This window comes from Triturus cristatus, chromosome 2_1 (assembly GCF_964204655.1).
Source record: "Triturus cristatus chromosome 2_1, aTriCri1.1, whole genome shotgun sequence".
Taxonomy (NCBI): Eukaryota; Metazoa; Chordata; class Amphibia; order Caudata; family Salamandridae; genus Triturus; species Triturus cristatus.
Genome location: NC_140581.1, coordinates 395,154,085 through 395,170,386, shown reverse-complemented (window position 1 = coordinate 395,170,386; position 16,302 = coordinate 395,154,085). Strand labels below are relative to the sequence as shown.

At 40.9% G+C, this 16,302-nt stretch overlaps 1 protein-coding gene across 1 annotated transcript in view; it reads left to right on the top strand.

Moving 5' to 3' along the window:
• Positions 1 to 743: 743 nt before the first annotated feature.
• The window catches only part of DIMT1 (DIM1 rRNA methyltransferase and ribosome maturation factor), a 177,012-nt gene continuing 161,453 nt past the window's right edge, over positions 744 to 16,302 (top strand). Inside the window, exon 1 of the mRNA XM_085631601.1 lies at positions 744 to 900. Within this exon, the coding sequence (XP_085487727.1) occupies positions 843 to 900 (58 nt within the window). The 5' untranslated portion in view covers positions 744 to 842. The remainder of the gene's footprint in view (positions 901 to 16,302) is intronic.

The following is a 16,302-nucleotide window of genomic DNA, read 5'->3' as shown; positions in this document are numbered from 1 at the left end:
CCCGCTACTATGAAAAGGTTTGGAGCAAATGATCTGCGTGGGTAAGGCATACAGGGACAAACTGGGGAGAGGATGTGATCCATCGCCTAAACTGCCGACTTTGGTGCTGGAAACCAGAGTTCGAGGTCGCGTCCACATTCTGGGATTCTGGGCAAATCACCTAATCTCCCCGTGCCTGAATGTGTAATGTAAATACGGTGCTCATGTAAAGCGCTCCAATACCTTCGGGTCGTGTTCGCGCTATATAAATATGTAACCAAAAAAAAAAAAAACAGGACAGTTCTGGACACGATTCTTACAGGGTCATGAACGGTGTTGTATTATGTAAAAGAGAAATGTGTCTTTGAAGTTTGTTATATAAAAACCTAATATAGATTATACTATGAAAAAGTGTTAATTTCCCATTTACCTAGATGGAATCGTTCACTAAAAAGTCTAACTTCACCCATATTTTTGAGTTAAAAAAAGACCGGCATGTTACATAATTGACGGAACTTTTTAGATGGAGAAACTTTCAAAACAAATATTTTGACAGCGTCACTTATTACGCTAAAATAAACAACATCTCTCGTTACCACCCAACACCCCCATTCCCCCCAACAGCCTTTATTCAGGAGGCACCCTCCCCTCCTTTCCCTGGACTGCACTTCTAAGCCGAGTACGCAACATTAAACCTAACACCCTGTTCAAGCAGCAACAGGCACGCATGCGCCTTATTTTGATGTCGCGTAATTTACGTCACGCAAGCGACTTTGTTTCTATGCTGGACGGCGTCCCCTTTCTACATCTTCGGAAGCCGTGTAGTTCTAACACGTGAAGGAATCGAAGTGTAAACAGCAAACATGCCCAAGGTGAAGACCGCAAAAAAGTCCCGAATACACAAGGACGTGAAGACACAAGGTATATATGTTGGTGCCCGGGTGAGACTTTATTTTAGCTGTCGTTGTGCATTTTGCGCTCCCGAACAGTGTCACCAGCTGAAGCGCCTTTGCTACTACGTAGCAGTGAAGTTGATGTCTGTCTGCAAAGCGCCGAAGTTTATTTATCTATTTATGCAATGTTATATAACACAGACATTACTCAAAGGTGTCAGAGCGCTTTACAATAGAATCAAGTACGTTACATGAGGAGATTTACAAACTTCCACGCGTCAGTCGGAAGACCCAGGCTTCGTGTTGCATGCTAGGATTTGTAGTCCTTTGGTGAGCTACTAATGCTTGTCACTGAGAAATTTGAGCGTGCTCTGTGGTTTGACTTCTTCACAAAATTCACTTAGTATACGGAGATTTTTGGGTCCAGCCTCAGAATATTATTAGAGAAATGACAGCTTCCCAAATCTAGATTGATCTTCTTGGCTAAAATGTCAAAACCTACGGAGGGCTTCCTCTGTCTTGTTCAATGTGATTCGCTGGTATCATCTAATATCTAATTGTATGTTGTTCTTTTGAGGCGTACGCCGTTGGTTTCGAATTAGATTTGATGGTATCACTTCTTTTAGAATACACGCGTTCCTTTAACCAGAAACTTGGTAAATGGTAATCGCCGGCAGTGTCCTACAGGGGAGGTAGTGTACTGTTTAGAAAGTGCAACTTTTTTTTCATACAAGTATTTTCAAAAGAAGAATTTGAAAAGTGTACTTAAATCTACCGCATCCAAAAGCGATGTCATGTTTACGGAATGACATGAAGTTCTATGACATATTTCCAAGTTATCCAATTGTCAATCACTTGATAACTTATCACAGTGGAGTGTTCATCTCTCACTTATTTCTTTTGGCTCTTTGTTTGTATCCTCCCACCTCCACTTCAGTACTTGAAGTGCATGTTTAACAATGTTGAACAGTGCTGGAACATTACATTACATATACACTGTGGTCCCACGCATCCTTTCTCTGTAAAACATTTTTAGAAACGGTAAGTGAATAGCAAGGTTAATGGGGAAGCATTTAATATATATATTTGTTTTAATTGCCATGTTCATTTGAATGGAAATCTGAGCTATACAAGATCACCTCCCCTTATCCTTGCAAACAATTGCTTTGTGCGTTACTATGCGATTCAGTGCTTTGTATTATTATAAAATATCTACTTGTCATTAGGACTAATTGTTTCAGAGATCTGTTTTTTTCCAGTAAAAATAGTCAATTTTCCCCTTTTAGTGCCATGCAGTGTGGTAACAAATTATGACATCGTTCTCATTATGTCAGAGCTGATTATCTCTCCGTTTATGTTAGTGTTTATATTTTAAGACTACTTGGATTCTAGCAAGGCTTTGATTTTGCCACCTTTCCGTAAACCTGAAATCTGGAAGTAGGCTGGAAGTGGTGATTCTTTGCACACCCTCATACTAACATGTTTAAAGTTATTAAGCACTTTTCCAATCTCTTCCCAGACTGGAAAAGGTTGGACGTTTATTTCTGACAAAGGCAGGTGTTGGAAGTGCGAATATGCATCAAAAGAAAACAGGAAACGAGTTGATATACAACGTGGTTTTAATGACACGTCTGCACAGGATAAGTTCAAGTTACGAATGACAAACCTCCCCACAAGAAATCATGCCCAACCTTCCAACTATTTTAAAACTAAACATTCTTCACACAACACGAGTCAGTCACGAGCTGAAGCGAAGAGCTCCGCTCGTGACTGCTCATGTCAGCTTACCTTGTTACCAACACACCTCTACCCCTTGAAAGAAATAGAAAGGAAAACAATATGAGAGAATTAAATAAGTAAATAAATAATAACCTAAGATAAATTACAAGATTAATTCATGACAAAATCCTTGTACTTTGCAGGAAGGCGATGGGTGCGCACAATCCTAGAATTACCAGAGCTACAACTGGGAGGAGAAAGATCCTCATGATCGTTGTCCTGCCCAAGGTCCAGAAATACATTACTGGTATGATCTTCTTGACAACTAGTAAAACCTTTTAAACAAGGAGATTCTGTTTAGATTCCAAACAGAACCACCATCAATTCTGACAGCGTTCTTAAATGTTTCAATTACTTTTTTTGGACCTGACCAGATAGGCAAACCCTTACTTACACCTTCTTTTTTTTTTAATGCGAATTAAATCTCCCACCTTAATCACATGTTTAGTTGGTGGACCCAATTTTTTTTTCATAGTACATCTCATTTTATTTTTGTATGATTCAACTCTCCGTTGGACTGCTTCATAATCCACTTTGAAAAAATCATTGGACTCATTTATGTTTTTCTTCATCCACCAAGGGGTCAATTTAGTGCTAGGTTTACGCCCTCTTAAAAGTTCAAAAGGGCTGACCAGAGTGACAGAATTGGGAGATGTTCTATATGCTAATAACATGGATTGCAAAGCATTGCGCCAATTTAAACCACCCTTAACAGACAATTGAACAGCCTCTTTAACCACACAGTTGAATCTCTCAACCTGGCCATTTCCCTCTGGATGGAAAACAGCAATTCTATTGTGAGTAATTCCACATTTAACAAGAAAATCCTCCATTTCTTTGCTAACAAATTGGGGTCCATTGTCAGTTACAATTTCTTGAGGAATCCCTTCCCTGCAAAAAATCTCATCTAAGAACTCAATAACACTATGAGAAGTGACTTCCCTGACCATCTTGACTTCAGGCCATTTGGAGTAGTAGTCAATAAGTACAATTCCAAATGCTTCATGTTTAGGTAAAATGTTGAAAGGGCCAATAATATCTAGACCAAGTTTACACCAAGGACCAACTGGAAATTCCACAGGATGAGGTTCTGGACGTAGAGCAACAGCTGATTTGTCACAATTGGCACAATGAACACATGGACGTACAAAATGATCAACACAAATATCAATGCTCGGCCACCAAAAAGATTCTTTGACACGTCTTCTGGTGAAAGAGATCCCTAAATGCCCTTCATGAGCAATTTCGGGAATTGTGTTTCTAAGAAAAAAAAGGGAGGGATAATCTTATCACCCCTCAAAACTAAACCATTTTCAACAGCAAGTTCTTCTTGAACCTTAAAGAAACCCATCATATCTCCAGATAACTTCCTCTGTTCGGGCCAACCTTGCAGCAAACACTTCTTGACATTAAGTAACTCTAAATCCTTTTCCATTTCCAGCAACCAAACATTTTCCTGCAAACTAGATTGTTGATCAAACACTAAATTAACGTCACCCATGGTAAAGGCTACTTCATAATCATCATCTTTGACCTTGTCTGGCAATTCCGTAGGAGAAATCAATCTAGACATGCAGTCAGCATGTACATTAGCTTTTCCTTGAACATATTCAATCTGAAATTTAAAAGACTGTAATCTAGAAGCAAGTCTTGCAAGACGTGCAGACATGGTTCGTCCCCCACCTGGTGCCATTAAAAAAACAAGGGGTTTATGGTCAGTTTTAATGATACATTTTGTACCCCACAAAAAGGTTCTAAAATGTTCAGCTCCCCAAACACACGCTAATAACTCCCTCTCTATAACAGAGTAGTGTTTTTCTGCATCTCTCAGAGCCCTTGAAGCATACGCTACAATCCACTCTTTTCCATTGTCTCTTTGTAAAAGAACGCCACCTAACCCGGTGCTACTAGCATCCACCATAATGATGCACTTTTTCCCACAAATAAAGGGCTTAAGACACGGAGCGTTCACTATGAACTCCTTTAAGTTCCCAAATGCCTTAGACATCTCTGTGGTCCAAACAAATTTAGCATTTTTCTGTAACAGACATCTAAAAGAATCTACCTTAGAAGCAAAATTCGTTATAAATTTTGCGTAAAATTCAATAAGACCCAAAAAGGCTACAAGTTGTTCTTTGGAAGTAGGTGTGGGGGCATTTATAATGCTTTCAACGTGATTTCGTCTAGGTTTAATCCCCTTTCCACTAATGGTATGTCCCAGATATTCTACCTCCTTTTCCTTGATCTTACATTTATCAAGACGAAGGGTAAGACCTTTCTTGGCTAAAGCAGCGATTACGCCTTTTAAATTCAAATCATGTTCTTCATTATTTTTGCCATAAACAAGAATATCGTCTTGAAATGCAATTGTCCCATTTAGTCCTTCCAAAGTGTCTCTCATGAGTCTTTGAAACACTGAGGCAGCACTAGCAAGGCCAAAAGGCATGCGACAATACCTGTAAAGTCCTTCAGGAGTAATGAATGCAGTGATGTTTTTTGATTCTTCAGAAAGAACAACTTGGTGGTAGGCACTAGCCAAATCAATGCAAGAAAATACTTGAGCACCAGCTAGCGTGGAGACCATCTCATGAAGGTTGGGTAAGGGATGAGCATCTACCCAAATCGCGTTATTCACACTGCGAAGGTCCACACATAACCTAAGCTCGCCTGAAGATTTAATGGCAATCACAATGGGAGAAACCCAAGGTGATGACTCAATAGGTTCAATGATGTTTTTTTGACATAATTCCTTGAGCATGTCCTTCAATTTGTTCCTGTAAGTGAGGGGAACATTCCTCACTTTGTGTCGAACAGGAACAACATTGTCGTGTAATTTTATGACATGCTCAAACCCTTTGTACTTTCCTAGTCTCCCACTAAAAACATCGGAAAAAAATATTCCTTCAATTTATCGACTAATTGAGAATCCTCATTGTGGATAGTATTATAGGACTCAACAACATAAACGGGAGGATCAGCTCTCGGATCAATTTTAATTCCTAATTGCTGTTGGTGAGGGCATCCTAAAAGTGACAATCCTGATCTTCCCAAAAGTATGACAACCAGAAAATACTAGATTTGCGCAAAAAAAACCAACAAGGTCAATTTTGTGTCCTGTGTATCCTCCAGGAGAAACATCAGGTGGGGAGAGAATTTTCCTAGGCCAATTGTTATGAAAAATGTTTAAGGAAATAATGGTGTACCAAGCACATGAATCTACAAGAAATTCTAGGTTAATATCATCAACAGTGATAAAACATGACTGGAAATTTAGTACACTCTCCACCATCACACATATTAGTAACAGTGTTGACTGCCTATTCATTGTCATTACATGGGTTATCTTTATCATCATGAATATAATTCACTTTTTTAGGAATTAATTTACAAAATTTCCCAAAATGACCCTTCTTATTGCATTTTGTACATGTTCTCCCTATAACAGGACAGTTTTTTAAAATCCGCTAAATGCCCGTCGCTTCCACATCTGTAACAAAGTAATGGATAATTTTTCTTTTCATATTTTGTACTTCTGGCTTTACCATCAATTTTTGACAAGTTGTCGTTTTTCTGTGGAAAATGTTTCCTTTGTTTGTCACAATCCTTAGAGACATTAAAAACATCACTTTTGTCATTTCCTCTAATTTCTTTGACAAATTTTTCCGAGTGTTCAATTGATTTGGCTATGTCAATGGCATTGTTTAATGACATGTCTGATGTGGTCCAAAGACGCTCTTGAACTTTTTTATTGTTTGTCCTCACCAATATTTGATCTCTAAGAACTTGCTCATAAGATATGTGCTCAAAATCACATGTGATAGCTAATGATCTGAGAGCCGATAAAACATCTTCAATGGGTTCATCAGCTTTTTGCTTTCGTGAATAGAATATAAATCTTTCCATTACAATGTTTTTCTTTTTTCCATATCGTAGATTGAGTTGTGAGGATGCATAGTCATATACATTAATATTGCCAGGATTAAGTAGTGCAGGTAGGCTTTTAAATTCTTTCAACGCAATTCCACCTAAACAGTGCTTTCTCTCAGGTTCACATTCCTCACCCTCCAACACTTCTACATATGCCAAAAAGACAGGTTCCCATATTTCCCAACACATGGGGGGGGGATCACCGGGACAGGATAGAAATGATGGGGGAGGTACAATACCAGACATGGTGAATTACGCCGGTAGAAAGAGAAAGGAGAAAAAAGAAAAAGGAAAAAAAAGAAACAACAATTGTACTTATTCCATGGCTACAATATGAAAATATGTAATTAAACAATACTATAAATGAAAGGTATATTAATGAATAGATGACACGCGGTGTGTGTGTCACCGAAGGACAAAGTATTACCACAGCGACTGCTTTCCCGTATGAGAAGTCTGCAGCAGTATCTTCTTATTAACTCCGGTGAGCCGGGACTGTTGCTAGGATACCATGTAACACAATGGTGCGACGCTCCTTCACGTCGTGTGACGCGCTGCGCTCATGTCAGCGTGCGTCTGGCGTATTAGGGCGGCGTATTAGGAGTGCTCCTCCAGAATTGCAAGCCGTGACGAAGCTGACTTTATCCGGTCGGAACCCTTGAGCCCGTTGAAACAATGCCACTACGAAAATAATACCAAAGTAAGTTCTTTTCTTCTTAATTAAAGGAATTCTTCAGTCCCGATAAGTTCGAAAACGATGTGAAAGAAATCCTTTTCCGTGTTTCCAAATTGGATCACAACTTCCGGAAAAAAAATATATATATTTCCAAATTTGGTTCAATTATGGGTGAAGATCCCGCTCGTCACCAGCGTTGGAAGTGCGAATATCCATCAAAAGAAAACAGGAGTTGATATACGACGTGATTTTAATGACACGTCTGCACAGGATAAGTTCAAGTTACGAATGACAAACCTCCCCACAAGAACTCATGCCCAACCTTCCAACTATTTTAAAACTAAACATTCTTCACACGACACGAGTCAGTCACGAGCTGAAGCGAAGAGCTCCGCTCGTGACTGCTCATGTCAGCTTACCTTGTTCCCAACAGCAGGAGTGAAACGTTTTTCAGAATGAGGGAAAACGGTATGTAGGCAATTGATTTTATAATAGCTCAGCATATTTTCGATCATGTATGCATGTGTATATTTACTTGTGTGAAAATAGGAATCTCAAAAGTTAAAGAGAAGTATGGTTTTCCAGCCTACTTATGTAAACCGTTGTGAATTCCTTAAAGTCATAACTATTCACCAACCCCAGTGCAAGCACATATACCTGCAGGTGTATGTTTGTGACTTTCTTTAAGAAGTGATCACCCTGTGTATCTGCATGTTGCCCATAATGGTTTTACACTGACTCTTCATTATTAGTCTTTAAAAAAAAATAAAAAAAATTGGTATGCACCAAACGTTTCACGAAAAGATGCCTGAAAGAAATGGTATTTAAAGTTATACAATAGTTCAGCAACATTTGTTTTCCAATTTGCACATTGTTCTTGATGCATGAAGTATGGACAGAGGCAGAATTAAAAGGAGCTTTATCATCTCCCAGTCAACAAATACTGATAAAAAAGGATCCGTGTCCTCATTTACCAGGTGTCCCTATCCAGTCCTGTAACCCTGCTGAGAAAGTAAAACATTTTTGTGGCATGCTTCATCATAGTCACTCGCCCAAAATGATGGTATAACTGTATAGGCTTTATCAGGTTTAGGGTGCTCTTGAAGGTATCGGGTGTTCAAAGATATAAAATAATCTAAGGTATATCCCAAGTCTGACTTTATTGTGGGTTACCCTGGTGAGAGTAAAATCACGGTTGTACTAATTTGTAATGCTGCAAGGTAGTTATGACCACTGTGAAACTGGTCTACAAATTACAACCATAGAATATTCCTGTGTTGGTCAGATGGCCTTCTAAGGACCAAAAATCCCTAACAATGAAGCCTGAGTCCAATCACGATTTATGACCACACCTGCTGCAGAGTTCACTGTGCATCCAGCTTTCAGGTAGCAATACAAATGTCAAGATATGTTATTTTATGTTATGTTAGGGTAATTTTGTAGAGCGCACAGCTACCCAACTAGGGCTTCCCAAGGCTAAACCTGACAGGGGACCACAAGCAATAAGAAAGAGTCAAAAGTTAAAATTATTGATTAAATAGCCAAGTTTTTAAAAGTTTACAAAAAGTCGGAAATGAGGTTTTCATTACGAATTGCAATGGGGAGAGAATTCCAAAGCACTGGACCGAGATAGGCAAAGGAACGACCACCCATTCTTTTAAGTTTGACACTAGGCACCACAAATTTACCTTGGGTGGCTGAGCGAAGCACACGGGAGGGCAGATAGGGGTGAACCAAAGTTTGTAAGTATTTTGGAGAGGAGCCAATTTTAATTTTGTGCATATAACACATGGCTTTAAATTTCACACGGTTTTTCAACCTTAAGCCAATGAAGTTTATGTAAAGCACTGGAAGTTGAAGAGTTTTTGGGAAGCCGGCATAACAACCTGGCAGCAGAATTTTGGACCACTTGTAGTTTCCGTGTAACATCCTTATTAGAGCCCAGATAGAGGATGTTTCCATAGTCCATTCTCGAGGTCACAAGCGCCTGGACTACGGTTTTCTGGGTGGAAACCGGAAGCATCCAAATGATTTTTTTCAACCATTTTAAGATGGTAAAGCAAGTGGCAGCCACTTTTATAGCCTGCTGCTTCATAGATAGATTATAATCAATCAAAATGCCCAAATTGCGGACAAAGGCAAAAGGCTGAGGGAGAGCACCCATTACACATGGCCAATGCTGAGGGCCCCAGAGATCTTTGTTTTCCCCCAAAATGAGGAGATCGGTCTTTTCACCGTTAAACTTAAGGAGATTATCTTGCATCCACAATGCAATATTACTTAAACCAGTCTGAAGCACTGAAGGTCCGCACAGCTGTCCTGAGGAAAGGGAAAAAATGATCTGGGTGTCGTCAGCATAAGAGAACAGGCACAGCCCTGATTCCTCTGCTATTGTTGCCAGGGGTTTAATGTACAAATTTAAATAAAAGAGGACTCAAAATAGAGCCCTGAGGCACCCCAATAGAAGAGGGGTAGGCTTTAGAGGTGGCTCTAGATGAAAAAACTTGAAATGTCCGCTTGGCAAGAAAAGACGCGAGCCAGCCAAGTGCTGTGCCAGTAATGCCGGAGGATTGCAAGGATTTTAATAACACAGTGGGGGACACAGTTTCAAATGCAGCGCTCAAATCGAGCAATATAAGAGCTACGGTGTCCCCAGCATCCAATCGCAGTCGTAACATCTCTGATACTCCAAGCAGAGTGATCTCAGTAGAAAAACCTGCCCGAAAACCGGACTGAGAGGGATGCAAAAGGCTAGTTGAATCCACAAAGCGAGTAAGTTGCTGATTAATATGTTTTTCCAAAACTTTGGAATAGATGGGAAGCAAGGAAATAGGCCTAAAATTAGACAACGGCTTCTCGGATAGAGGCATTTAGTAGCTGCATAATGAGCATCAAAGAGGAAGAATCCAACTGCTGCAGCACAAAAGCAGGGATGAGATCACAAGGAGAGCCAGATTTAATACTATTTAAGATTTTTTTGAAAGAATTAAAATCAAATCATGTCCAGGCTTCATGTCTCATGGCGTTACTCGCCCTGTGGTCAGACTCGATCATGGGAGATGACGTACCAGATGCCCCTGTCTGAGTGGTTTGTAGTGCAGAGTAAATTTGTTCAACTTTGTCCACAAAATAGCTTGCGAGATTATCGCACTGTTGTTCATTAAGAATAGGTGGCATTGACTGTGTGTGAGCCAGCAAGTTTTACCATGCTAAACAGAGTACGTGAACAGTTCTGGGCATTGGAGATAGTAGAGGATACATATTCCTTTCTGGCTAATTTACAAAGGGCTTGATACTGCTTTAAGGCTAATTTATAGTTGGATTTAGAGTCCTGTGAGTAATTCCTCCTCCAGCTCCTTTCCAGAGTTTTGCATTTGGTTTTTAGGTCTCGTGAGCCAAAGGCTCGAAGAGACATTTTATATCTGGGCTTTTCAAAGTGCTGCCGTGGCCTAAAGCTACAGTGCACGTGAACGTGCACGCGCGCAGCGCCATGTGTCTTTCCTCCCTAGCGATCGTAATCACGATCACTTTCACTTTCGCGGGCTCCTCTGTTGCTGGCATTCCCCCCTCCCTTCTCGCCCAGCCCTTCTTGTTTTAAATTGCTGGCCAGATTACTGTTTTTTGGATCAATTTAAGTTGCCGGTCTCTGAAGAGCGCGGCATGCGAGTGATACAACTTGGATATGTCTGTGTGTCTGAAAGGACCGAAGACTTAAAGAGTTAAAGACACTTCTGCCTCTAGATGGCTGAACCGCGGTATGTTGTAGTTTTCAACTGCAAATCGTCTTTAATAGCAGCCATCATGGGACGGCTCATTACGTTAAGCTATTTCTCATGCTATCGCCTGTAATATCCTTTAATCCAGTGCGTTTCAAATCACCTCGGGCTAAAATAAGAGACATAGCGATGTAATAGCCTAGTGTATTAGCGGGTTAATTGCCCTGTTGTACTCTCGGCCAGATATCTCTGAAATGACTTCTATATTAATTGTAAATTGCCTAATGCATTTAACAGCTCGCGCGGCTCGGCTCTCCTTCCTGATAGAGAAAGTTATGGTTCCTACTGTGTGTGTGTTTTTCAAAAACAAATACATAACAGCTCCCGCAGTCACATTTTTGTTACGTATAGATCTTGAAGACTTTATGTGCGCTCGGTGCATCCGAAGTGGGGTGTATTTTCGATCTGCAGTACATTTCTGCAAGTCAGACACGGACGGATTCACTGATATCTGTGTCTATGTTTTGGGTGTGTGTGTGTTTGTGAGTTGCGGGGACTCATAGGGTAGAGTGCTAAACAGGTCTGTGTGTTGGTAGGTGTTTTGTTGCTGGCGCACAGCAGTGTGTCCTGTGCCAGAGGGGCACATGCGCGCTCCTTGAGTCGTCCTTGCGAGGTTGGCAAGCGGAGGGCTTGGGGGCTTAGGTATGGAAGGATGAGTGAGATTCCACCAATGGAAACAAATGATGTCATCGACATTTGTAAAACATCTTTTACCATTGCTTATGGCACCTAAGCGCTTAATTAATCTGAGTACCCTCGTACGGTTTTGGGATTCCCATCTATCCCCGTGTTTGGCTAGCAGAAACTTTTAAATGTCAGTTTACTGATTCATGTAGGTTAGTATGAAAATAAAATGAGTTTACTCCTGCAAAAACCATTGCAGTGAGTTACGTGTATAGATAGCTGTGCAAACGGACTTTTGATGTATGTAGCACTGATGAGGTTCTGCTGCACTAATTTAGTAAACTCACATGTGGAGGTCTCTTAGCAAACACAACCCTCTAAAGTGAAACAAGATGGGTGAGTGAACAGCACCGGGTACTGAATGGGACTCCCCAGCAGAGAACATCTGGGTTTTCAGTATGTTCGTGAGGTCCAGATGGTTACCTTAGCAACAGCTTCGTAAGGCAGCACTTTCTCTTTCCTCTGCAGTCCCTCTTCCTCTGTCCTTCTCCTGGACTCCCTCTTCCTCTACTCGCTCACACTTCCAACCTTACTCACCCTCCCCTTGTCATCGCCCTCCCCCTATTCCCTGCATTTTTCCCGATAGTCCTCTTTCATTCTCACAGGGCCGGACTACGAACGCACACCAGCCCTGGCAATACAGATCCAGCGGCCCGGGGACCCAGACGTTCAAAAACAAGCATTTACAATGCAATGGTCTCGGCATTGGTAAAGTTAGAGCTATTGGCATTGCTCATGACATTATTTTTGTTTATGTTTTTGTTTTTAAAACATGTAAAGAAACGGCATTGTCATGAGCAATGCCAATAGCTCTAACTTTAACAATGCCGAGACAGTTGCATTGTAAATGCTTGTGTTGCTTGTTTATGGGTTTGCTCTTTCCGATTGGCTGGGGCTGTTCAGCGAGCAATGCTTATGGGGAAGGGCCCCCATCTGCCCCACCCCCCAAGGGACACCACTACCCAGTGCAGTGCAGGTTGTGTTATGGTGGTACACAATTGTGCCGTGCTACTGTACTGTATTTTCACATATTAGATAGGCAGACGCTGTGCTTGCCCACGTCTGGCCGGTTTTCGTGAGCATCTGTGAAGTAAAGCATTTCTGAGACTGAATTCCTGCTTGTGAGGATAACATACAGTGCATTGAAGACAAGTATCTGTCTCGAGCAGAGCTGGATGACCCATTACAGTGGACTCGTGTGTGCTTCTCTGTGACCGTGCCAAGGAATGTCTGCAAGGATGAACCTGCGTGCATAGAAGCGAACTTTGTGCATCTCTGATGATGAACTCGTGTGTCTACAAAGGTGAATATATGAGAGAAAAACTGTAGGTGTGTGGTAGCAAACACGTGTGCATGTGATGATTATATACTACGACAACAGGGATGAATTTGTGCACTTGTATTAATTACATATTGTGTCTGTGAGAATGCACATGTGTATCTATGGATGCACATACGCGCCTGTGGGGATGCACTTATGTCTCTGTGAGGATGCACTTGCATGTGTGTGAGGATGTGCTTGTGTATCTGTGAAGATTAACTGATTTGCCTGTGATGAAGAATCTACAGCATCTGTGTTATCAGTAGGGATGTATTTACTTGTTCACAAAGATTAACTCACCCGTCTATGAGATATGTGTGTGTCAATTACATTTTCTGTTGGTGAGAAGAACCAGTGTGTTCATTCTTTTTATTTTTCAAGATTTCTTGTCTTTCCTGCCTTGCTATTCCCCATGTTTTTTTTCTTTTGCTATTTTACTGCCTCTTGTGCCTTAGTTGCAGAGGGTGTCCAGACACTGTGCTATGGGAGCTGGGCATTAATTGTGTTGGCTATGGGAAGGGTAGAGGTTTCCAGCTTTACTGCAGAACCAACGGCAGCAGCTTGTGTGTTATACAGTACAGCTTAGAATGTGCAGTTTTACAGGGCCCTCGTCAGGAGGCCACTGCAGATTGCACCACCTATTGCCCCTGCCAGTGCTGCCAATAAAAGCACCAGCACAACTGTGTGAAGAGCAGCTGCTGTTTGTGCACTTTATTAACAGCTCCTGTTTCTTCCATTGAGATGAAATACTGCCAGTGCATGGGTCCCTTCATTTTGTGACAAACGATGTCTGCGTTCAGGTGAAGTTGCTGTTCACTATTCTAAGGTGCTTTCATCTGTGCCAGTCGGGGTGTTTGCTCTTTGACCTGAATATATCTGAAGCGCCCTTTCTGTTGGTATAGTTTAAGCTATTAGTATTGTAAATAACAATGCCATGTATTTATGTTTTAAAACCGAAACATAAACAAAAGGCATTGTCATTTACAATGCCAATAGCTCGAAATCGTGTGAATGCGAGACCTATTGCATTGCAAATGCTTGTTCAACTTTTAATTGCTCTGTAAACCAGGGGAACGGTGGTTATATTTCTTTTTTGTGGTTAATGGAAGACAACATTCAACTGTATCCGAAATCCATTCATGTATCATACTAGAAGAGTTAGTTGATATATGTACAATAGTAGGGGCGTTATCAATAAGGGTCCTATTAAAAAATTCAAGGTCCAATTTATTCCAATTCCGAGTTCTTTGAGGACTTCTCACAGAAGCTGCGATTGGATTCAGTGAAAATGTGCACTGAAATTTGGTAGCAAAATGATCAGACCAGCATAAAGGGAGAGCAGGATCACAGTGAAGACAAGTTAAATTAGAAAAAATAGGATCCAACAAATGCCCTGCCACATGAGTGTGACCACTATTACTATTAGTAAAAGATTTAAAGCTGCAAGGTCCGCAATCAGTGTACTACTAGTCGTACAGTCCAAGTTTTCAAGATGTAAGTTGAAATCACCCAATATGGTGAAATTAGACGCTTTAAGAAGATATGGTGAAACTAGCTCTGGTAATAACAGAGCCCAAGAATTAGAAGGTCCAGGGGGGCAATAAACAAGAATACCTGAAAAAGTAATATGCGGTGTCAGTGTAATTTTAAATAATGCTGCTTCAGAATTTAAAATAGCTAAATCTTCCAGTTTACATTGGTAAGACTTATCATAAATTATAGCAATTCCTCCACCCTTTCCGCTGGCCCTATCCCTTCTGGCTATGGCATAATTAGATGGTAGAGCCAAGGCAACAACAGGACCTGAGCTGGAATGTAACCAGGTTTCAGTAGGGAAGATCGCATCAGGATGTTCACTATTTAAGAGGTCAAATATATCCATCTTGTGATTAATGTTACTGCTAGATAGAAAGATCTTTTTATCTCGTTGCAGTTTTGACTCGCCATAAAATAGCGCAGAGGGTTAATATGCCTGCTGCAAAGAACAGATCCATAATCTATGTGGATAATAGCTGAGTGGATTTGTGAAGCCAGCATTTACTTGCACTTTAAAACAAATTTTTAAGTAACTAATTCTTTATTGCTCAGTTAATTAAAACCATTGCAATCAGCATATATGCATGTAAACAAACTTAAAATACAATTTTATCTAGTACAACCTTTTTGTCAATAAATTTGATTAAAATTGCTTTAAAACTTTAGAAACATTTCATGAGGCTAAAAAGTGCATTCTAGTAATAAGCATCATTTAGCGCTTTCCATAAACTAAAAGATGAATCGTTATGTGGCCCAAAAGAATCTATGTTCAGATCCATGCAACTACAGGTTCTTCGAGCAATTTTGAGCGGCGCCGTCCGGTGGACGTGACAGTTAATAGGTGGGCCGTTGGTTGCAAACGGCTTCTGCGGTTTTGTGCCGTCGTGACCAATCCATAGTTGCGGAAGTATTCTCACTTGTTTAAAAAGGAAGACATTTGATGTTTTTTAATTGAGGTGGGCGCAGCCAGAATGTCTATGCGCGCAGCTTATGTTGTTTTATGATGAGTGCCATTTTTTTTTAACTAAGAGCAATAAAACAAAAGCTCTTAAACCCAGCAACCCCTGGTACTCTACTAAGTGTCGGGCCAAAAGACGTGAGTTAGGTGCTGCCCTCCGTAAAAAGAACCAACCGCTAGTTAAAATAGTTAGGAGGGAGTATGCCCACGAACTAGCGTGGGCTAAAAAAGAGTGGGAGGAACAGCATTGGCAGGACCTCAAAAATGCATCTAAAATGAAAAATGGTTCACTGTTCTGGGATTTGATCAATAAGGCCAGAAATTATAATAGCCCCTGCTGGCTAATCACATTACTAGCCAGCAATGGTATTCCCATTTCTCAACAATATACGGTGGTCAAGATGCACCAGAATTCTTTTTTCGGGATCCAGCCAATCGGGCCCCCCTTGTGGCCACGCTCGAGAATCCATTTGTGCCTTCTGAGATAGTAGTGGCCATAGGACACCTAACCCCGAAGAAGGCAGCGGGCCAAGATGGTATTCCGGGGGACCTTCTTATGATTGAACCCACAGCTTGGGCCACACTCATTGCATTAATAATGAACCTAATAGCCAAGGGACATCCTGTCCCAGATTCATGGAAGGGGGCTGAAGTGATCACGGTCTACAAAAAGGGTGACAGGGATGACCCTGCCAACTACAGACCAATTAGTCTGATAGACGTGATTCAGAAAGTGGTTGGCAGGGTCATCATTTTGCGAGTAGGTGTATGGA